Consider the following 23,606-nt stretch of genomic DNA (forward strand, 5'->3'; position numbering starts at 1 on the left):
GACAGAGTCTCTCTGTAGGCTGGCCTTGGCCTTGAACTCACAGAGATCAGCCTGCCTCTGCCTCCCAAGTGCTGGGATTAAAGGTGTGTGCACCACCACACTCAGCTTATATTTCACATATTCTTTTTTCCCAAAAATTTATCTCAAGACCAGTTTCTTACACATGTAACAGTTGTGTTTAGAATTGTTTGTGTTCTCTTACATTGTTATTTCTTAATAGCCACTGAATTAAGAAGCTTAAAGTACTAATGTAATAATAGTCTTAAAAAGTGAATGTCATTAGTTCTTGAGAAAGATGCATGCTCAGCAATATAAACTATAGGACTGATGTAAAATTTCATGTGAAAAAGATCTTGAAGAAGTCTCTTCTCATCCAGCTAGATGGTGCCCTTGATACTTTTAGTTGTGAACTTAGTGCCAAACATTCTTCATAGCAGATGGGCTCTATTTTTATGAAATTATACTTTTTGAAATCCTCACATAAGGCATCAGTGTTGTAGTTTGATTTGGAACCGAAATATTTTTGCCTCAGAGTTTTGTAATTCAATTTGTAAGCTACAAACACTCATAAACTGCTGTTATCACCTTGATTAATAAAGAGCCAATTTACCATTGCAGCTCCGTCACCTGGGGAATGATGAAGTCCACATTGTCTGGTCTGAACACTCGAGGGACTACCGCCGAGGTATTATCCCAACTGCATTTGGAGACGTTTCCATCATCATTTACCCAATGAAGAACCACATGTTCTTTATTGCGATAACAAAGAAACCTGAGGTACGGTTCCTTCACATTGTTGCCCTGATTCATGTAGCATTTTCTGTTTGATTCACTGTCATCGAAAAGTTGATGAATGTTTTATGCATATCTGAATTGTGTGTGCTATATAGAAATTCAATAAAACTTGGGATTTTTAAAAAACTTTTTCACCATTAGCACAAAATTCTCTATTATATCATTTGAAAATTATGTCAAAGGAATTTATGGGTTTTTTAATGATGTCAAATTTTCAAAATATTTATTTATTATTATTTATTTGAGGCACAGTCTCACCATATAATTCTGGCTGGCCTAGAACTCACTATGTAGACCCGGCTGGCTTCAAACTTGTAGATATCCTTCAGCCTCTGCCTCCTGAGTGCTGGGATTAAAGATATGCACTACCACATCCAGCTCAAAATGTAGTAATTTCTACAATATTGTAATTTTAAGTTTGGGGCACATTATTAGTCAGAGTTGATGGAACCCCTTTTTCACATCTAGCATTTTGACAGTAACCATGGGTTTAGAATCCAGTCTCAGCTGATAAATAAGCATTGCTTGCTGAGCCCCTGAGTGGTGCTAATTGAGGTCAATCCTGAAGGATTTTAGACATGTCCACAAAGACACTGGGCCCCTGAAACACAGTCCACATGATGAGTATTAACAGTCAAAGCACCTTGCCATAGAATCAATTCAGCCATGTCAATTGGTATTGATCATGAGATGGCTGGAACAATCCAATGGTCTATGTCCTGTGCACTAAATTGGTGGCAGCTTCGATCCTTCTCATGCCTTTACTGATATTTTAACATTGCTTTGTATAATGGCCTATTTATTTTGAATTCATTGAGTATTCTTAAACATATTTAAGCATCTTAAGCTGTTCCTTAAGAAAAAAAAAATTACATGTTTTTCATATATTTTCATTACAGCTCATTTTCATAAAGAAACTGAGCAGTACCAATCTAAAAGCTGTTTTTAAAACTTTAAATAATAAATCATAAGATTTCTTCTTCAATTGGGGTTTTATAACATAAGGTGTTTTACTATATTAAATATGCTAATAAGTGAAAAAGTACTTCAGACATTGCCTGGCACCAGAGTAAAAGCTGCGTCTGTGTTAGCAATTATTATTATTAATATTATTGCTATCAGTGTTTATATAGTTATCACAGAAATGAAGTGAATAATGAGTTCCAAGTTGAACATTCATGTTAATTCTCTAACATGGAAGCCAATTTCTCAATTCAGGAAGCTCCATTCTGAGTGGTGCAAAAGAAGGAGCCCTCTTTTCTGTTCATAGGTAGAGGCCAATTCAGTTAGATATTTGTACCATCACGGATTCAGGCCTCTGTCTATGTAAAGTTTTCTGTTTTGTACTGTAAGAAAATGGCTCAGTGCTAACATTTACATTTCTCCATGAAGAGAATGACTTTAATTATAAGAATTAAACTGATAATTTTAATATTAGAAAACCAATAAATTTAGTGCCTTTTAGTTTTCAAAAATAGAAAATATGTGTCTTTAATATTTAGTGTGGATTAACCAGCTTTATTAGTTCCTTTTCAGGATGGTCTTCTAAAATGTCATTTAATGTCCTAAAAATGTCACCCTTTTTCTGAAGTAAATGAAGAACAGTAAAAGCATTTCCTTTTACTCTGTAGTGTCAAAAGTGATTATTTTTTTTAAAGTAGCATAAAAGTCATTTGTATACTTTTAACATTTTCCTACAAAATACATGTAGTAAGTTTGATAAACTTAGTCATCAGTTCTGACAAGATGAACTGAGAAAATTATTTTCTTAATATTTTAATTCCAAAAGCCTGAAGGGAAGAAGAGAAAAATGGCAACTGGAAATTTAGTGTTATCCCTGCATTTAAAGTACAAACCATTACAATGTAATAAAATTAATCGAGACATTTCCAGGGCAAGTGTGGCTGACCTTTTGTTCACCAACCACTGACCCCAGGGTGAATGCAAGAAGCTTTGGGAGGGAAAGTCTGTTTGTTTGGCTTCGGTCCCTGGTATTTAAATTGCATTCCCTAATCAAATGAAAAGGCTGTCCTCTCTATCAGGTTACAGAATCCATGGCAACATTTGGCCTTTTCTATCCATAATGTTAGCCTTTTTGTTTGCATCTGAGTAGAGACACCTGGAGCAATGTTAACATTAACCGATTTAGCATTAATAGCTTCATTATATAAGAATTTCTGATCAGATAGCTGTTACTTTTGTTATATTGCTTCAGCTTGTATTGTTGTCATTTTTTATCTCCCTGCTTGGCAACCAAGCAATGATTTGCAAATTTTTTTTGTCTTGATTAATTAAGCAATATAATTATCAGTAACCGTGATGCAGTCTTTGCTCAACAAAGCTTCTGAGAGAAAACAATGGTAAGTCTGTTAGTATGAATGCATTCCACGCGTCCCAGATGCATGAGGATATTATGGACAATGAGGGGAAAGGCCGCCTGTGAGCGAGGACAAAGGGTGCCACGCAGACTCAACACACTGCACATACCGCCAGGGACATGCTGTGGGCTCCCTGGGACACAGACGCCTCGTTAGATTACAGCTAGTCAGCAGAGATTAATTCTCAGCCATTTGGCGCAATAATTTACCCATTCCCCAGTCTTTTAACTAGTGCTCCTTACTATGGAACTGAAGGCTTTGTACTCAGAGGGTTTCTTTAACCTTGCTTACTTCTAGAGATCACCACCAAAATCGTTGTTTTTGCTTGGAGATTGCACTGACACAGCTGCTTGAGGTTTAGTGTAGGCCTGTTGGGAAGACAGAATATGCATGTTTCAGAAACCGAAGGTGGAGTCAAAGGTACTCCTTAGCCCCTATGTATTTCTTCTGAACATGGTATGACTCTGTGGTCCAAATACATTTATTTTACTGATTTCAGGGCAGCCATACTTCTCTAAGAATAATTCTAATCCTTTTTCAGGGGGGGAAAAAAACCTCATCAGTGCACAAAAGTCCTGCTCATTGGATTGAATCATGCATATTCAAATTGTACTTCCATTCACTTGGCCTCATTAATAGCCTATGTAATAAGGTAGGGCCATTTGTAACACAAGCTCACAGGCAGCATTGCTTCCAAGTCCTTTGAAATTTAGCATATTTAGCTTTTTCATTCCTCACACCTCCCTTAAATATACAAATTATGTGCCTGGCAGAATCTGCCTCCTCTTAATAATACATCACATCTGTGAAATGGTATGTTGAAGGAGTGTGGGTGCGCCTGGGTAAGTTCATAAAACGCTCATGGCCAAGAGGGTCTGTTTACTTCTTGAACATTGTATTGAATTTCTTCCTTTTTTTAAAATCAATTTTTTAAAGAAAGTCAGTGTGCTTTGCAGCATTATTTCACTGGTAAGTTGCTTTCCAAATAAGTATATCCTGACTCTTTTGATCATAGAAAAGAAATATTATTATCAGACTTAAGTTTTTTGCCTACTTTTATCACCAAGTTAGGCCTGTAGAAAAGATTTCCACCTAGGGCAGAATGTGGGTGATTTTCCTTACCTTTTCTTAAGTTGTTCTGACTGTCAACAGCATGCTATTAAAATGGTACCTGGCTCTTGCAGTTTCAGTTGTATGTAAGAGAGAGAAAGGAGGGAGGGGGAGGGAGAGGGAGAGGGAGAGATACACGCATGCATACAGATTGTGGCAATGCCCTATTTGTTCAGGAAGGTGATTCATAAAACCTCTGCACTACACTGGGCTCCTGTGTTGCTTTCCCTGTCCTTCAATGATTGCAAAGTTTATAATATTTGCCTTTAGTGTTTGGAGCACGTTTATCTCCAAGGATATTAATGAGTGACTAGTAGCCATTTGACCAAAGGGACAATGTTCTGAAACAGAGTTAACTAAGACAGAGGAGGTTTTAATAAAGACTTCCTCATGGCAGGCATGATGGAGCATGCCTTTAATCCTGGCAATCTAGAGGCAGAGGTAGGTGGATATCTGTGAGTTCAAGGTCAGCCTCGTCTGTAGATCTTCACAGCAAGTTCCAGACGACCTAGAGTTACATAGTGAAACCTTGTCTCAAAAAGAAAAAAGTCCTCCTCATCACTGCAACCAGAATATTACTTTCATAAATGAAAAATGTGTTAATATCCTACAAACTGCACTTAGTTTCAGTAGATATGGACATCAAGAAAAATTGATGATGATCTGTTATTTCTGAAATGTCTAAGAAAGAGTAATATGGTAGGAGATGGGACCCCAATGGTCTCCTTCCATGACTGCCACAAGTCAGTGGTACTTCAGATTTCTCAGTTTCTCTAAACCTCAGTTTGCTCAGCTCTGAAAGTCAGACTGTGGTGTACTGGGAAGATGGCTCAGTTGGTAAAATACCTGCTTCACAACAATGAGGACCTGAGTTCTGATCTCCAGTACCCACAGTGTTCTGGGGGAGGGGAATGAGACATGTGGTTCCCTGGAGCTCATTGGCCAGTCAGTCTAGCCAATCAGTGAGCTCCAGGTTCAATGAGAGGATCTGTCTCAAAAAGTAAGCTACATGGGGCTAGAGAGATGTCTCAATGGTTAAGAGCACTGGCTCCTCTTGAAGAGAACCCAGGTTCAGTTCCCAGTACCCACAGGGTGGCTGACAACCATCCCTAACTCCAGTTCCAGAGAATCCAACACCCTCTTCTGACCTCCACAGGCATTGCATGACACAGTGTACATACACACATGCAGGCAATACACTCATATACGTAAGATAAAAATAATAAATAAAATATTCTTTTTTAAAGTAAGGTAGAGAATAATCAATGTCAACTTCTAGTCTCTCTTTCACATACACACACACTCACACACTCTGCATGCACACATGAATATGCTATCATACACCCCACATACATATACCCAAAGAAAAAAAGTCAGACTGAAGCCAAGGATATCTCCATTAATAATCTTTTAAGAGATTATAAAAACAACTGTTGGGGCCCTCTGTCTTAGATGCCCTCATCTTTCCTTAAGTTACCCTGACATCACCAGGGTGCTGTTAAAGTGGTCTCTGGCTCTCTTGCAGCTTCAGTTACTGAGGGGTGGTACATGTATGCCTGTGTGCAGATGTCTAGGTACATATCCCTGTTGAGGCTGACACCTAGTTCAGGGCTCTAGCCTGGAATAAGCACCCAGAAATGCCAGCAAAAAGGTAATAGGCTAGAAGTCACAAGAGCATTTAAACACATAATTCTAAAAAGTTCAGTTTGGAAACCCAAGTTTTTGAAAAGAATGTTTAAAGCTTACTACAGTAGCCCCATTATACAGGGAATGTATTTACCTTTGCAACATGATTTTGTAAGTTCTTTTTGATTTTAGATATACAGTTTTCTTAAATATTTATTTTAATCCCAGTCAAAGAACCTTTTGGAGAGTCAATCATGTACTTAAAGTATTCTGGAGGATTAACTTTTGAATACACTAAGAATTACTTAGGAAAGATCATTGAAAATACCAAACAACCAGAATTTATTAAAAATAATTTATGAAATGGATTGCTGTGGTGTGCTCTGTTTGGGTAATTTATTATTGGCATTAATTTTAGTAAAGAAAGGGCAGTGATAACTGTGTATAAAGGTATAAGCTTGCAGATGTTGTTTTAAAATCACATTTCTTTACTAATTCATTGCCACTGCTAATTAGAGGAATTCCCTAGATACAAGGGATTTATATTATCCCTTTTGTCCAGTTTTTAGAAGATTGAGTTGCTGGTCTTGCCATGAGCAGTTGCTAAAGAATAAAGAACATTTATTTTGCAAAGAGCCTTGGTATGGATAGAGGAAAATCTATAGCATAACTAACTCCTACCTCAAGAATTTGGCTTTTGAGAGTTCCTTTTTAACTGAATTTCCTTAAAAGTTGGCATCTGTCTCCCATGTCTAACATTTCTTTGATATTCTTGTCTCCTCCTTGGTTCATCTTCTCTCCTTTGGTACATGTACACCAAACAGCCAATGGCAGCCCAGGCTTTGTGCCTGGAAGCAAAGCTAGTAACATTCTCTACTCCTGAGCTGCCTTAGCAGGAAAGGCCTTTTTGGCCCAGGAGACAGGGCAGGCTCCCCAAGCCCCTCTCTGCACTTAGGTGTACACCCTGTCAGCTGTTCAGTCTAGCAGGGAAACAGTGTCAGGAGTACTCTGAGCTCCATGTCAGAAGGAAGTAAAGCCTGCTGCCTGGGAAGTAGAAAATCTACTTTTAAAGATGTGTTTCCTGAACTAAACTTGAAATTTACTGCTTTGTTATGGTTTTGGTTTTCTATTTTGTTGTCCTCCTGAATACTTTTATCCTCCACTGACCACTGCTCTACTTTCCATGGGAGGAAGAGCTCTTACCTTACTAAAGAATTGCTGTAAAGTGTGGTGTTACTGAAGGTAGGAGGACATGGTTCTTCTTACTTGGTTTGTTTCTTTGCTATTGTCCTTGATGCCTGGATCTGGTGATGGGAGGGGTTTTAGACCATGAGTAGCTTCTGGACTTTGTCTTAGGAATTAAAATTCCCACCTCACCCTAGTACTATCACAAGAGGAAACTCATTATTAGTCATCACTTGTAGAATAGTCTCATCCTCCTAGGGCCCTATCACAGTTTCTTCAGGTTGGACAGCTTCCTCTGTGCTGTAGGCACTGATCAAAATGACCTTGCCTGTTTGTTTTTAAAACAACAACAAAAATTGTGAAACTCTTTACTGAAACTCACCAGACAGAAGAGCCATGGCAGCAAAATCCTGCTCAGCATCCCAGAGCCATCACTCCTCTACCTTGACCATTCTGGTATCTCCATAACAGAAAATGCAAACTGTCACAACAGACTTCTTATTCTAGAAACCTGGAGAGAGAGAACAGATTTGGTTAATGTCCAGCATTCAAACCCTTGGGAACTGGACTCCATTCATTCAAGCAAGGCAGGATGGGTATATCGAGGCTGCTTCATGCCAGACACTTTGTCAATGACTAAAGGGCCCTCTCCCCTAGATCCTGAATTTTAATAAAGAAAATAGCCAGTTAATATGTAAATAGGTGATTGAAACAGAAGTTTTCCAATAGGAATAGGTATCACAAAGCAAAGCAAACAGAATGAAAGGGTAGGTAGTATAGAGAGGCTGCTTCCATTGAAATAGGAAATTTCCATTGTCCATCCCACCTGAAGGGAGATTGGTAGATGTCATTCATGTCATTCCTGCCCTCACAACAAGCAAACAACAAACCGAAAGCTCACAACACTTCTTGAATCCATCTGAAAGTTGAAGTCACAGGGAAACCCCTGTTCCCAAGTTGAAAAGACAGGCAGATTCAGAGAACCACCACATACTAATACAGTAACCCAGCAACAAAAACCAATACCAGGGAACCAATGCCAGAACAGGAAAGCTTATCATTGACCATTGCTGTAAGTTTAATATGGACAACACTAAATGTAAAGGGTAAAGGGAGGGAGGGTGCTGAGGTAACAAATTTGTGTTTTTGCTTTAGGACCTGTACTAGGTTCTCATAATAAGATTAGAGGGAAAAACAAAACCTCAATGTTTTGGAAGAAGAAGGGTGAAATAGCCATTCTTATATATGCCAGAGCTTTCGATTCTTAGCAAAGTCTGCCCTCAATTGAAACTGTTTTCACAGAACCTTTCTGACTAGTGTTGAGGGAAATACCCAACTGTAGTTTCCCTACCCTTCCTGTCTCACCTAAGTTGGAGGGACAAAAAAAAAAAAATTGTAAAAGCACTTGTGAAGATCACAGCTAGGGGCACAGGCTCACAAAATGGGCTAAGACCTAATCATAGGGCTATAGAATGCTCACCTTCCTCCAACCTTGCCCCATACCAGTTAGACTTCTGTGAATAACAGTAATGCAACTGAAAGAACTGCATGTCTCAAATCTAATCCAGAGACAACAGGCAAAACAAAGCAAGGGCATCCAAGAGAACTTTAGCCTGTGACTTATCTACAGCTTTTAAAAAATAATAATACATACAGCTTAACTCCAAGCCAGATAAACAAAAAACTTCATACTGAAGGTCTATTTACTTTAGTTGCTGTTTACTTAAATGCCATATCCAGCTTTCATCAAAGAACCATACAGCATAATAAAAGGCAGAAACACAATCCTGAGAGTCAGAGCAAGCATCAGAACTAGACCTGGATGTGGCAAATATTTTGGAACGAGCAGTCCCATGGACATGATTAATATGAGAAGGGTACCAATACAAAGAAAATGAATGATGTGCAGGAAGAACTAGTTAATGTCAGCAGAGACACACACTCTAAGAAAGAATTTAAAGGCTGTGCTACAAATCAAAAGCACTAAAATAGAAATCAACAATGTCATTGAAAAGGCTCATAAATTGGACATGACTGAGGAAAGGAACCCAGAGCTTGAAGATAGGTCAATAGAAACCTTTAATTCAAATTTATGGCAGACACTAAACTATAGATCCAAGAAAAAACAAAAACAACAAACAGGATAAATACTAAAATACACCTGGGTACAAACCAAAAACAAAATATTGAGAGAAGCCACAGGAAAACAAACAGCTATGGAGAAGAAATAAGTATTTTATAGACTTTCTCTTCAGAAACCAAGAGGAGACAAGTATACTACTTAAAGCTATAAAAGATTCTGTATCCATGGAAATTATCCTTCAAAATAAAAGAAAGAGTTTAAGCAACAATAAAAATGGAGGCAATTATGGCCCATAGGCTTTTCTTGCATTAAATGTTAAATTCTATAAAAAGAAGAAAGAGAGAGGGGTCTAGAGAGGATGGCCCAGTCAGTAAAGTGCTTGCTGTGTGCTGTAATCTGTGTTGTAATCCCTGTGTGTTGAGGAAGTAGAGACAGGATGATCCCTGGATCTCGTTTGCCAGCTAGCCTAGCCCGAAGAGTGAGTCCAGTCTCAGTGAGATACCCTGTCTCAAAAATAAGGTAGAGCCAGGTGTGGTGGGGCACACCTTTAATCCCAGCACGCTTTCTGTGAGATCCAGGCCAGCCTGGTCTACATAGTTCCAGGCCATCTAGGGCCCCAAGGAGATTCTATCTCAAGGAAAAACTAAATAAATAAAGTGGAGAGTAACTGAAGAAGTTACACAACATCAGCCTCTGACCTTCCACATGCACACACACACATATACATGCACACCACACATATGTGCACACATATGTGCACACATCCAAATAAACTTACATATACCACACACCAAAAAAAAAAAAAGGAGAAATATGCATCTATATAAGGAAAGAAGGATTTTAGAGAGGAAATAAATGATGGTAAAATGAAGTGTTTCACTTTTCTTATTCTTACTTGGTCTAAAGATAAAAATATTTTCCAAATAGTAATAGGAACAAGAATTTTATGATTGTAACTTATGGATAAGTAATAGATGACAACAGTGGTATAAAGATGAACCCATGGACTTAGGAATGGGCTTTCTGCTACCTGAGAAGTGATATAGTGCTATTTAAAAGTACATGTCATAGAGATGTTTCAAAGTCAGGGCAACTTCTAAAAAAGGTTTCAGATAGGAATTATAATGAATATGATAAGTGAGGAGACAAATGTCATGAAAGTGCTCAGATAAAATCAGAAAAGACAGAAGTAGAAGACCAAAAAGAAAACAAAAAGTAGAATAAATAACATGATACATACTGGTCTATCAATAATTTACATATCAGAGGTCTAAATACATCAATTAAAAGACAAGACAGAGGAGACTGAAGAGATAGATGGCTAAGTGGTTAAGAGCACTGGCTGCTTTTGTAGAGGGCCTGGGTTCAGTTCCCAGCACCCACATGGCAGCTAACAACTGTCCATAACTCCAGTTCCAGTGGATCCAGTGCCTTCTTTTGACCTCCATGGGCATTGTACAACATGGGTGCACTTACTATACATATGGGTAATACATTCATACACACAAAATAAAAATAATAAATAAAATTTAAGAAGAGAACCAGAGATGATATAGGTCAGTCATAAAGCACATACTCAATTAGCATTACAAGGCTCCCGGTTCACCAGTCTCTAGCACTAGAAAAAAATACAGGCACTGTCAAAGTACATTAAAAAGAAAATGCAGGCTTCATGGCACATACCTCTAATACCAGCACTCAGGAAGCAGAGGCAGGTGGATCTCTGTGAGGTGAATGGATCTCTGTGAGGTGAATAAATAAACAAATAAATAAATGGAGGAGGAAGAGGAGAAAGGAAGAAAAGGCTCAACCTACCAAAAACACTCTTTAAATAAAGGCTGGAGAAGGATATACCATGCTAACTCTCATCAAAAGAAAGTTAAACTAACAATATTATTATCAGAGTCAACTTCAGAGCAATGAAAATGATCAGAGATAAAGGGAGTACTACACAGTGATTCATATGGACAGAGAGGCTCCCTGGGGATATGATAATTGAGCTGAGCCCCAGTGGAGCAGGTGTACCAGCCCTCATCAAGCATATATCAAAGAGAAGACAGAGAGGACAAAGTCCCTGAGGTAGGCATGAACTCGTAAGAGTGAGGGAAGAAAGATATCTTTTGTGGCCAAAGTCAGAGAAGCAGGAAGAGGACTGATGAGTCAGGTCATGCATAACCTCTTGGGTCACAGTGAAGTCTGAGCCCGTGTTCTAACTTTGATGACCTTAAGGAAAACAGCAAGGCATTCTAGGCTTCATCTCTTTCCCGATAAAAATAGGAACGAAGTGAAGCTGGGAGAATTACATGCTCTGAAGCACTGAGCTCAGAACTCAGTCTCAGCCACTTAACTCATCAACAACTCAGATGTCCTGGGCCTTGAAAACCCTTATCTGTGGTTCATTCGTTATTCTGTCTTAATATAATCTCTTAACTAATTAAAACATTAAATATATATATGGCCAAATTCAGTGATTGGCATACTTATAAGACATTCATTGAGATGCCATCCTGATCCCCAACAGGACTTTTTCACCACTTGGAAACGCTTTTCTGTCTAGCTCAGGCTCTGCAAAAGAGTTTAAATCTGTTTTCTCCCATCTTTCAGGAAACTAGCACAAGTCCAGTAAACTGTTTCCTGAGCAACCCACTCCTTAGAGTGCTGCCCTGCTCATGCCCATGTAGAACTGTGTGTTTGAAGACTCCCCCTATTTCCCTACATCCTACCCTGAACCACAGAGCACATGAGAAGTGATTGGGATATAACACATTTTGCTTTTCACAAAAATTTTATTGTTTTTTCCGGTAGGAAAATTGACTTTCAATATAACTTTTTAATTGATTTCTCTACCTCCCATTTTAATGTCTCAAACATAAATGCAGAGGTTCAAACATTCTTTCAGCTCATGATTCCTGTGGGATTGTAGACTTCCCAGAGGGGGAAGCTATGACCAGTCATTAAGTTATAGCTCTCAAGGTAGAGAGGTACTTACAGATGGTCATTTCCAACTTTATCACAAAGTCCCTGATATGTCCCACTCTTGGCTGTCCCTGGATTAGGATCAGCGCCTGGTCTGTACCATCTCTGATTACCCAGCAAGCACTTCATTTCCTTTTGGACACTCATGTTGATGCTTTATTCTTAACAAAATGGCAGTTGAATCCTAAATTGTCCAGTAATGTTTTTGTTCTAGGTTTACTTAGGAGATTTGTAAGAAATGAGGGAGAACACATTATTTCTGATTCTAATCAACTGTCCCCTCCCCAAGAGGTTCTGTTTCCTTAAGTCCAGATAGTGTGTGACTGTTTCCCTGTCTTGCCTCAGTGCTTTGTTGGTAGCAGCTGTGAAGACCTGCCCTTTGATGGAGGTTTCTCAGCTCAGGTCAAGAGGCAGTACAGTTTCCATAGGTGGACCTGGTCCTCTGTTGATGAAGCAGTTCTCCTTTCGAGTAGCTGGAACTTCTTACAGGGGATACCCTTAACCAAGCATTTATATGGAAAGCTGCTCTGGTCTGTTCAGCTCACTAGCAACTCTCCGCATGCCCCTTTTCTCTTATGTAGAGCCCTTTATAGTTTCTCTACTTAACCTTTTTAATCTAAAATTATTTCCTATTCACTCTTCCAATATTGCTTACCATTTAAACTTATCTCTTCTTGGAGTTTGTCATGACTGCAGTTACTCTTAACTTCACAGATTCTTTCTTTACATCCATCTTTTGATATAAGCAGATATTTTTCTCCTAGTGTGAAAACATGTATTCCCTAATATCACTTGACCATTTTGGTCTCTGGCCACCTAATTTTCAAGAGCCACCTAAAAGTTAGATCTGCTGCCTGTGTATGAAATGCATATTAATGATGGCCTTTTCATATTTGCATGATTCTAAGTATCTATGCTGTGTTCCCATTAAAGACAAACATGAGAATTCCATCAGAAACTTAAATCCTAACCCTTGGATTACATCACCTCTTCTTGCATGAATAGCTGGACACAAAAATCATGGCCATATCTTTGTTAGGAGCATAATACATGAAGTTTTTAAGTGGGATACCTAACTAAGAAAACTAGGACAGGCAAGTCACCCATACCCCACACCAATAGCTTTTAACGGGACCTGAATGGATCTCAGTAGACACATACATGGCAGTAGTCTGATCCCAAAAGCTGAAGGCTATCTGTGAGGCATTTGAACGGCCCTGCTTGGGAACATTAAGATGTCGTAATTAAATCCTGGAAAGATTAGTTCTTACATATCATGGAGATTTCAGGTCTCTGTCTGTGTCCCAAAGATTCTCCTTTGTCTTTGCCCCAGCAACTGTATACATCCTTATGCTGGTGTGCTGTCTAGATAGTCTTATAACATGAACTTTAAAATAATCACTATTGCAAAAGGTGTCTTTGCATTCACATCTGACCAGTAAGAGAATTTGAATGTAAAAGTTTATTGGGCTGGACCTCAGCTTGATAAATACAAATTAATTTGAGCTGGACCTTCTAGGTTTGTGTTTCCCTTTGGTGAGAGCTATGCTTCCTTTAGACAAGGACATGACAAGGGCTTTATATGTAAGGAAACCAGTTTGTCAACAGTCGTGGAAAATCTTATTAATACTCAGGCTTTGGTCATCTTACTAAGATAAGGCACTTAGGAGTCACTCAGGAAGTTTAAGTGGATGAAACCTTTGACTTCAGGTTCTGAGTAGGACTCCCAGGTGTAGATTTTCATTAAATTTACCATTGAGCATGAGACCAGGAGGGGATGCCCCTGTCCCTTCTGTGTAGCAGCAGCACTGTTTCCCTTGGATGGGGCCACTCACTCAGACCCCCCTTTACTGTTTCAGTGTCCTGTGTCCTCAGAGCCTGAAATAGCCAGGGCAGGCAGCTTTTACTTCCAGTTGAAAAGAACACTGTGTCTTCTATTCAGAGTGTGGTTGCCTTAAGTACTAAAAAGCTAAAATCAGAGAGTAACATCAGAAGAACAGAAGAAAAGCACTTCGTGAGACTCAACAGTGAGGTGAAAGGCCCTACCCTGCCTGCCTCTTATACCTAGACTTGAGGATTCCGGTTGTAAAAGGAATACCATCCTGAATGGGTCGCTGGTTTCTGGGATATGCCATATCTCACAAGTCAGTATCCCTACCTCACAGGGTGGTATGTCCCAGGTGGCTCCATAAATGTGTTTTCAGCAATCATCATACATGCAGAGGAAGATAGGTACCTTTCCTGTGAGGTCCATTTACAGGACCTGTGTAGGTCTGCTTACTGTCTATCTTATACTGTAGTTTAGAACATATCTTCCTAAAAACTAGGGAAAGTTCCTACCCTGTTCTTCTCTTTTTAAAAAATATTTTATGCGCATGAGTGTTTTGCCTGCACATATATAAGTGTACCACATGTGTGCAGTGCCTGTGGAGGCCAGAAGAGGGCATCAGATCCTTTGGAACTGGAGTTATGGACCATTGTTAGTTGCTATGTGGGTGCTGGGAACTGATCCTCTGTAAGAGTAGCCAGTGCTCTTAACAACTGAGCCATGTCTCTACCCCCTGACCCCCACCCCCATTCTTCTTAAGGAATGTTTTTTTTTTTTTTAAGACTCATTTCTAGTTAGATACAACTGGTCAGGGTAAACCTGTATACTACATTAAATCCACAGTTGAAGCTATGAGAGAAAATCACAATAACATTGAGTGTTTTTGTCAGATATAATAGAAAATATGTAGACAAGATATATAATCCCATTTGTTTAGACTACTTTAACACCTCTCTGAAATGTTTTGTGATTCTCTGTTTTCTGTTTTCCTTGTAACCTTTACTTCTCTAGACTCCATATTTTATGGTGCTATAATAATACATACTATCATTTTCTTTTCTGACCATTTGTGGCTAAGGATGGAAGTACATTGGGTTTTTGTGAGATCATTCTGGATTCATTGACTTTGATGTGCTCTCTTAGTGTTCTGACTACTTCCCACAGATTCTTTGAGAGACTCTGTGAGTGAACTCAGAACATCTGAAATAATGATAGTTTTGCCTCTTCCTTTTCCAATTAATAATATTCCTTTTTTTTATTCCTGTACTGACAAAGATCACTGATAAAAATGTTAATTGACGTTATAGAGGGACATTCTTCTCTCTCTGTCTCATACATCAGGCTTTCAGGGTTTCACTGTTCCCATAGAGTTTAGTAGATATTTAGTAGAAACTTTTTTTTTCCTGCAGTGTAGCAGGGAAACGTTATTCAAATCAAAGCTATAGAGCAGGTCAGGATACACTGTAAACAAACAATAGACCATGTGAGTGAAGATACTCGTGGGACCAACAGTTATTTTTCATGATGTTTCTTTTTATTCAAGATTGCTAAGAATTTTTCATAAGTGGATTTTTTTAAGTTTTATTTCTTTTATGTGGATAAGTGTTTGCTTGCATGTATGTATGTGCACCACGTGAGTGCCTAGTGCCCACAGAGGCCAAAAGAGGGCATCAGATTCCCTGAAAACTATCTGGAGTTGCACATAGTTGTGAGTCACCAAGTAGGCTCTGGATATTGAACCCAGATCCTCTGTAAGAACAGCAAGTGGCCTTAACTGCTGAGCCCCCATGTAAGTGCTAGAAACCAAACCTAGGTCCTCTGTAATAGCAACAAGTGGTTTTTATCTGATGAGTCATCTCCCCTCATAAATGAGTTTTATGAAACACTTGTTTCAAAAGCATCTTCTGAAACAACAGCTCAGTTTTTCTATGCAATGTGAGGGTTCATTTTTCTCGTGTCTATCTAGTTGTTGCAGGGTCTTTATTGAAACAAACTTCCCTTTCTCCATAAAATTGATATCCTGCCTTATTGTAAGTCATTTGCCATATATAATGTGGTTCTATTGGGGGGGGCTATAAATTTTGTTCCATCAATTAATCTATCCTGGTGCCACTATTCTAATGTCTTAATTATTGTGCTTTGATAGTTTTCCTTGAAGTCAGGTCATATAAGTCATCTCATTATTACCATAGTTAATTTGTATGAACTTAGAAGCAGTTAGTCCCTATCTATTTTTTAAAACCTTTCCAGAATTTTGATTGGGTTTATGTTAGAATCTATGGCTCAGTTTCTTAAGAATTGAAATCTTAACAATATTGAAGCTTCCAGTCCCTGAAGATAATATATCTTTGCATTTATTGATGTTTTCTTTAATTTATGTTACCCCTATTAGTTTAGTTTTCAGTATACATGTCTTGTTTATCTTGTCATATTCTGCATATAGGGAGTTGTTTGTTTGTTTAAAGTATCTTGATATGTTTCCCAGACTAGCCTTAAACTCATGATCCTCCAACCTCAGCCTCCCAAGTTGTTGGTATTACTGGCCTGTGCCCCTACAACTCTACTTCTTATTTTTGATGCTGAATGAGCTCCAGGTTCAGTGACAGACATTGTCTCCAAAAAACAAGGTGGACAGTGACTGAGAAAGATACCCAATGTTGACTCCTAGTCTCCACATGCACACACATAAAAATGCATATATGTACACATATGGGTTAGATGGTACACCCCATTTCTCTAAAGCCCTCTAGAAGGGTTCTGTCTTACTCAGAGTAGAAACTGAAAATCCTTCAAACTTGTATAAGGCCCTCCTATTACTTGCCTGACTTCTTCCCCTCCTGATCTTCTTTCACTCACTCAGCTCTGGAAGCTGTGACTTCCTTGCCTTTCCTTAAACACACAAATCCCATTCCTGTCACAAGCCTAGACATCAGTTCTTCCTGGAATGTCCTCCCGCCAGTTGTCCTCACTGCGTGTGGTTCGCTCTTCCACCTCCCGTACACTTTCACTGAAACATTTTCTTCCTTTAAAGCCCTCTCTCCCCTTTTGAGCTAAATGGAGATATAGACCCCCAAAACAGTGCTGTTCCTTTTCTCTGCTCTGTTTTCTACTTTGCACGTCTACTGCTGAGCACACCATATATTGTGTATGTTTAACTGTTGTTCTCTAAAGTCTATAATAAACTTTAAGCTAGATGGTGTCAGAGGGTTTTTTGTGTGTCATACACTGCTTCTCCTCAGTGAATAGAAGGATGTCTATCTTATAATAAACATTTTGTGAGTTAATGAAAAAGCAAGGAAAGAGTAAATGACTAGATGAGTCATAAGGCAGACCCAGGCCTAATAGAAGGGAAAGGGGAGAAAAGGAAAGAAATCCAAAAAAAGATACCATGAACACCAGGGGTTGCATACATGGTGGAAATGGATCCAACAATAGAAAAGCAAGGATAATGCAGGACCTTGGAAGCAGATGGTGGAAGGTTCAAGAAAACGAAGTCTGTAAGTAGGACCATGGAGCTGCGGTTTGAGTAGACACAAAGCTACACTGAAGTCCATCTGTGCACCATCCACATGGCATAGGCACTTAGAGTGTAATGCCATTTCTATGAATGGCAGGACAAGAGGGGGAGAATTCTTGATAATCTGTAATTAAAAGTCCTGCTAGAAAGTTCTCCTAGAGGAGGCTGGTAGAACAATCCTGCTTTCTTTGGTTTAAAGCCTTCAGCTTGTCCTGTGAAGGTCTGTCTGCCTGGGTGACAGCCTGTTTGTTCACTCCAGGTCTTTGATATCGAGGATGAATTCTCTCACTTCTGGCTTTTTGAAAGTAGTTTTTCCATTTTGAATTACCAGGTTCCATTTTTCGGTCCTCTGTTCGATGGAGCCATAGTGAGTGGAAAGTTGCTGCCAAGCCTTATATGTGCCACTTGCATCAACGCCAGCAGAGCGGTGAAGTGCCTCATTCCACTCTATCAGAGCTTGTATCTTTTTCTTATAAATATGTAACTTATTAACCCTGGGAGGAGAGAGATTCCAGGCAAGCTGTGCGGCAAGGTAAGTACTGAGAACGGGATTTAAGAGAATTTGCCTCAGTCTGCTTTGAAAATAACAGTCTGTTAATGTCATGATATTTGCTAGTTTCTATAAAATATAATGATTGTGCTACATTGGACTTAGGAATTGTTCATTTTCCCCATTTGCTCTCATGAGTTTGTGTTCGGGGACCTGTAACTATCCCAGTGCTGATGTTCACGGCTGCTTAGTTGTTTTTCCCCAGTCCAGTCTCTTCTTTTATCCAGTGTCCCACTCCATTGTGTAAAAAGAGGGATAGCAAGCAAAATGCATTAGAAGTCTCATTCAGAGGGCCAGAAACCAAAGCTGGTGAAATAGTAATAAATCAAAAACGGTGGCACATGCTACCTGCGAAATGCAAATAGGGTTTTTTCTGGAAGATGGGAGGAAGGAGAAATTACACCTAATTGTGAAGAGCTGGAATGGAAGCCCTGAAGGATGCTGCATTGGATTGTCACGAAGAATGGCAGGAAATTCTTCTTACAATTTTTCCTAGTCATTAATATGTCCTCTAATTCCTGACCTTGTTTCTAAAAACAGAAGAAATTTCATTTTTCTCAATAGCACTAATTGGCATGCAGTAATCCTTCAATCCAAACATGATCTCTAGTTATAAAAAATGAAATTAAGATAAGTAACTTTATAAAACTGCTGCAAAATAACATTGGACCTCCTAATTAAACTTAGAATCTCTTCATTTCTAATTAGTATTAGTAATGATTTAAAAACACGCACTGCATTTTACCTCTCTCCATACACCTCTCCCAACCTAACTGTAAGTGATGTATTGTTAGCAGGTAGAGGGCGAGTGAGTAATAATAATGTGTAAACAGATACAGTTCATGAAAAATACCTTTCATTACAATATTGGTCATTTCATTGACTAATATCCTGCCTTTAGATTTAAAAAATATATATGCCATGTGGCAACTTAAAATTATCATAGAAATTAGTAGTAGCAAAGAGCTATTAGGTCCCATCTGGTACCTCCCCTGGGACCACGCCGCATTATTCCCTCCAGCATACTCCTATGCTTTGTCCAGGCTGGTGTCCGAATGTTTGGGGGTGGCATTCTCAGCAGAGATTTCTGTGGCCCTCCAGACCTAATATTTGGAATTGTTATTTCACATGCTGCTTAAAGGAACTTCTTGGCAAATGTAAGAAAGACCTACCCAGCAATTGGCCCATCAGTTTGCATGTTGGGTAGGATGAGCTAGACACCTGTCAGTCAAGACTGTTGGACCAGGCCAACAAAGGTCAATGGAAACCAGAAAATTCTTTTTTCTAGAAGTCCACTGTGATTTTTTTTAATTATGTCACTCTCTCCACTTACCAACCAAACTTGCCATAAAATAACTGTTTTGTTATTTGCTGAATGCTGCTTTGTCAAATAATGATAATAAGGTATATTTGGAGCAATTAGATTTAGGGAAAACAGTATTTTTAAAAGTTGAAAATTGCCAGGCATGGTGGTGCACACCTTTAATCCCAGCACTTGGGAGGCAGAGGCAGGCAGATCTTTGTGAGTTTGATGCCAGTCTGGTCTACATAGCGAATTCCAGGCCAGCTGGGGCTACAGGGAAACCCTGTCTCAAAAAGACAAAAAGAACAAAACAAGCAAAAAAAAAAAAAATTAAAATTTCAAAAACAGTGTTCAGTACCACTTTTAAAACCTCAAGGAATCATATCAAGAATAACTGGATGTTAGCTAAGTTTACTGATGCTAATATAAATTCTGTACTCTAAAATAGCTCACAAAATAGACAGTGTCACATCTTAGAGGACATCTTAGTGTGGAAGCTAGGAAGGAAACAGTAACAAAACCTATTATATTGATCATTACACATTTTAAATACCTTTTTTTATATATTCTTGGAGAAAAATTAATTGGTGCTATTCAAATCAGTTATCTAAAACAATAACTCAATTAGCTGCTATGCGTTTTTGAATATGTGAAAAGACGTTGCAATCATTTGGTGACTCTGTTCTTTATGTTCTATGCACAGAACAGCTAATATTCTGGTCAGAAATGAGAAATGTAATAAAAAGGATAAAATGTGAAAAAGTAAGAAAAAAGAGGAAGGTGGGGTTGTTTTGTGGTTTTTGTTCTTCTACAATATATACTGTTTTACAGCTGTATACATGTGCCTATCCCAGCTATTTATAGCCAGCTGCTCCCATAATGTTCTCCAGAACATTCATGTCTATATGCACTTTGGTCACAACCTGAACCTGCTTACCTGTGTCATAGCTTATATCTGGAATGTGCTGCTTCATTGACACAAGTCTTACATTTGAATTTTGAAAAATACTAAATACCAGGCCAGGCATGGTGGCGCACACCTTTAATCCCAGCACTCCACTCAGAAGGCAGAGGCAAGCGGATCTCTGTGAGTTCAAGGCCAGCCTGGTCTACATAGTAAATTCCAGGACAGCTGGGATTATAGGGAGACCCTGTCTCAAAAAGACCAAAAATAAATAAATAAATAAATAAATAAACAAACAAACAAATACCCTAACAGATCCTAATTATGGGTCTCTAATTGCATTTATTTGTTTACCAAACAAACATTTCCTGTGGACTTTCTGCTAAGTCCAATCTAGGAGCTGGGGCTATGGCAGCACAGTAGGGAACAGGGAACTCCTGTGGTTCGGGGAAGACACATTAAGGAATGCACAAGCATTTTTTTCTCCTCTTCTGTGAAAAATAAAATTGAGAGTGAGGGTGAACTAGGGGCAGGACAAGGGGTTCCTCTTCAAGGAAAGAATACTTGGGTGGAGATTGGAGAATGAGAGGAAAGTTGTCTTTAGGAGCAGGGGTAACATTCTAGACAGACATAAGGATGCAGTGCCATGGAGAGGTAAACGTGTTTTGTATGGATCCTAAATGTCCACGTTCATTAAGGTGCCTGTGATAGTCTCAAGATCAAGCTCTGGAAGAAATTTTATTCTCTAAAGAAGCTTCTCAGGCTTTCTGCTCATATGCACCTCAGAAATTCTCATCTTAGTACCTCATGCTGAAGTAGACAGCCAGGTCTGCTCAGTGGGCAATAGACAGGCAAGGGGTATAAGGATCACCACACCATACAAGCCTATGCAAACCCTAAAGGCTGAGATCAGCAGTGCTTTGGACACATCTGGATCCAGGGCTAGTAATGTAACCTCACCATTCCAGTGGAGTGAGCATGTGGTACTTCCTTTCAAAAAGAAGAGAAAGTGCCTCTAAAGGTATGAAAATAGAAAGCTCCAGTTTTCTGTAGTCTCCTGATTTAAAGTATTTTTCTGTTTGCTATTTAATGTCACTCTAAGTAAAGGAGTGTTAAATTTTAAATTATTGACATTGATTTTATCATTTTTCTTTTTATGGTAAAATGACTATTTGATTCCAATCTATAAGCTTTAAACTTCTCATATATGGATCCCTGGGATTCACAATTCACGTGTCATAGCTCATGTGTGCTTTGTTCTTAACAGAAGAGTCGAAACACTGCACAAACCACTTTACCTGTGAATGTTTACTCTTCACAGACATGCATTCTAGCAACACTTTCTGCCATAGTTTCTTGCTGAGCGAAGGACTGATAGGAAGAGCAATCCTGTGTCACCCAGTCATCTCGTTCTTTTTATGGCACTATTTGCAGAGTAAGTGGTTGGCCACTACAGGGGATTTGATAGGTTGTCTCTGCAGCCACTTTTTGTTGCTTTCTTTTTGCATTCAAAGTAAATTCTGCTTTGGCAGAAGAGTGTGACCTCTTAGCTTCCATGAATGTTCATTCATAGAGGAACACAGTTCTCATGTGAGGCTGCTTAGGCCACATGCCCCTGAAGTCCTGCTTGTAACCCATCCTGAAACCCTCAGGACAGGCTGAGGAACTCTGGTCCCAAGTTTCTGGCATTGTTTTTGGTTAGTTTGTGTGTTTTTCCCCCTAAAGCCTGACAGTACACTCCATGGCAAAGTTTTATTGGTATATAAACTGAGACTCAGTAAAAAGGAAGCAGCTTGTGTATACTGCTCTAGAAGAAAAAGTCACTTAGAGACCAAATACCTGAGAAAGAATTACTACTACTGTCCCCTTGAGATACAAGGGAAGAAAGGAAAATTTCCTTGTCATCCAGGCCATTTTCTGTGTGCAGCCCTGTATCCCCCTTTTGTTTCTGATATTTAGATCATAATTGTGAAATAGAACGTTGCCAGATGCTCATTTCATCTGTGTTACTCACTTTATATATCAAGATGGTCGTTCTGTGAACAAAGACCATGTTGTTCAGTTCAGACCATATGAATCCCTTAGATTCAAGCATTTGCTTTCCTGTGTCCATTGCAGATAGATACACATTGACTCTGATGACAAATGAAGCAGTGGGATTACTCTGATGTAGTTATTTCTACCTCTCCATTTTATCCCCAGTTAATTGATATTTAACTGCCTTAGAATAAAGTCCATTCCTTAGAATAAAGTTTCCTGTAAGCTTTAACCAAAAGTAGAAATGTGGAGACTGGAGAGGTAGCTCAGCAGTTCAGAGCACTGACTGCTCTTGCAGTAGACCTGGGTTCAGTTCCCAGGACCCATGTGGCAGCTAACAACTGTTCAGAATTCAGTTTCAGGGGATCCAATGTCATCTTCTGACTTCTGTGGGCATTGTATAACATGGGTACATTTACATACATGCAGATACTGCATTCATACACATAAAATGATAAATAAAATATTTAAAAGTGGAAATGTAGACAGTTACATGTCAGCTTGACTTGTTTAAGAAAATGCATTTCTGATTTATCTGGAGATTGGAAGCGTTACCCAAACAAATTTGTCTTTTGGGTTTGTTTGTTTTGTTTTTTAATAGTAAATCTAACACAGAGTCATTATCAAAGGAGTTCTTTCTGTTGGATAATTGATTGAAGAGTCGAATTTGTGCCAAAGGCACATTGTCTCACATAATCAAAAAGAAATGTGAACACAGTAGGGCTGTGTGTGGAAAGCACCCTCTAACATTTCAGTCTAGCCACTTTGTGCCTCGTGGACTTTCCTGTAGCCTCCTCAGTAGGCTGAGTCAAATCTGTCAAGCATGCCTTCATCCTGTGGCTGCTGCACTACTGAGCGGTGAGAGCCAACTCACCTACCATCTGCCTTTTCTATCACTTACAGACAAGCGGGCCTGTTCCTATGCCTAGAGCGTGGTGAATGGGAAGCTTGCCACATGTTATGTTTACAGTTCCCAAGCCAACTAAAGATTCCAAAATGAAACTGTGGTCAGCTGATAGAAGTTTCCAAAACCATTTGAGCCAAGGTCTTTCATCCTCCTTGTCAGATAACTTGTTTCAAGGAAAAGGTCTTTACAATATGCAATGTGCCCGTTAGGAGGAGTTCACCCTGAATCAAGCAGATGGTGGCTTTTTAAAATAAATGTCCACTTGAATAGAACAATAGTCTCAGTGGCATTTGCCATCCCCTCTCTCTGGTATTATCAGCACTTGATGGAGAGAACTGATCTGCCTAAGAAAAAAGTGAGTTTATACCTAATTGTGTCACAAGTGAGATTTACTTTCATGTTCCATT

General features: G+C 39.0%; 1 protein-coding gene across 2 annotated transcripts in view; it reads left to right on the forward strand.

The window, feature by feature from the left end:
- The window catches only part of Ralgapa2 (Ral GTPase activating protein catalytic alpha subunit 2), a 371,371-nt gene that overhangs the window by 264,940 nt on the left and 82,825 nt on the right, over positions 1–23,606 (forward strand). For both annotated transcript variants that reach the window (XM_029567609.1, XM_008841311.2), the window contains 2 exons: positions 619–777; positions 17,830–17,957. In XM_029567609.1, coding sequence (XP_029423469.1) covers positions 619–777; positions 17,830–17,957 — 287 coding nt within the window. The remainder of the gene's footprint in view (positions 1–618; positions 778–17,829; positions 17,958–23,606) is intronic.

Source organism: Nannospalax galili, unplaced genomic scaffold, assembly GCF_000622305.1.
Source record: "Nannospalax galili isolate Female #2095 unplaced genomic scaffold, S.galili_v1.0 scaffold510, whole genome shotgun sequence".
In the NCBI taxonomy this organism is placed as follows: domain Eukaryota; kingdom Metazoa; phylum Chordata; class Mammalia; order Rodentia; family Spalacidae; genus Nannospalax; species Nannospalax galili.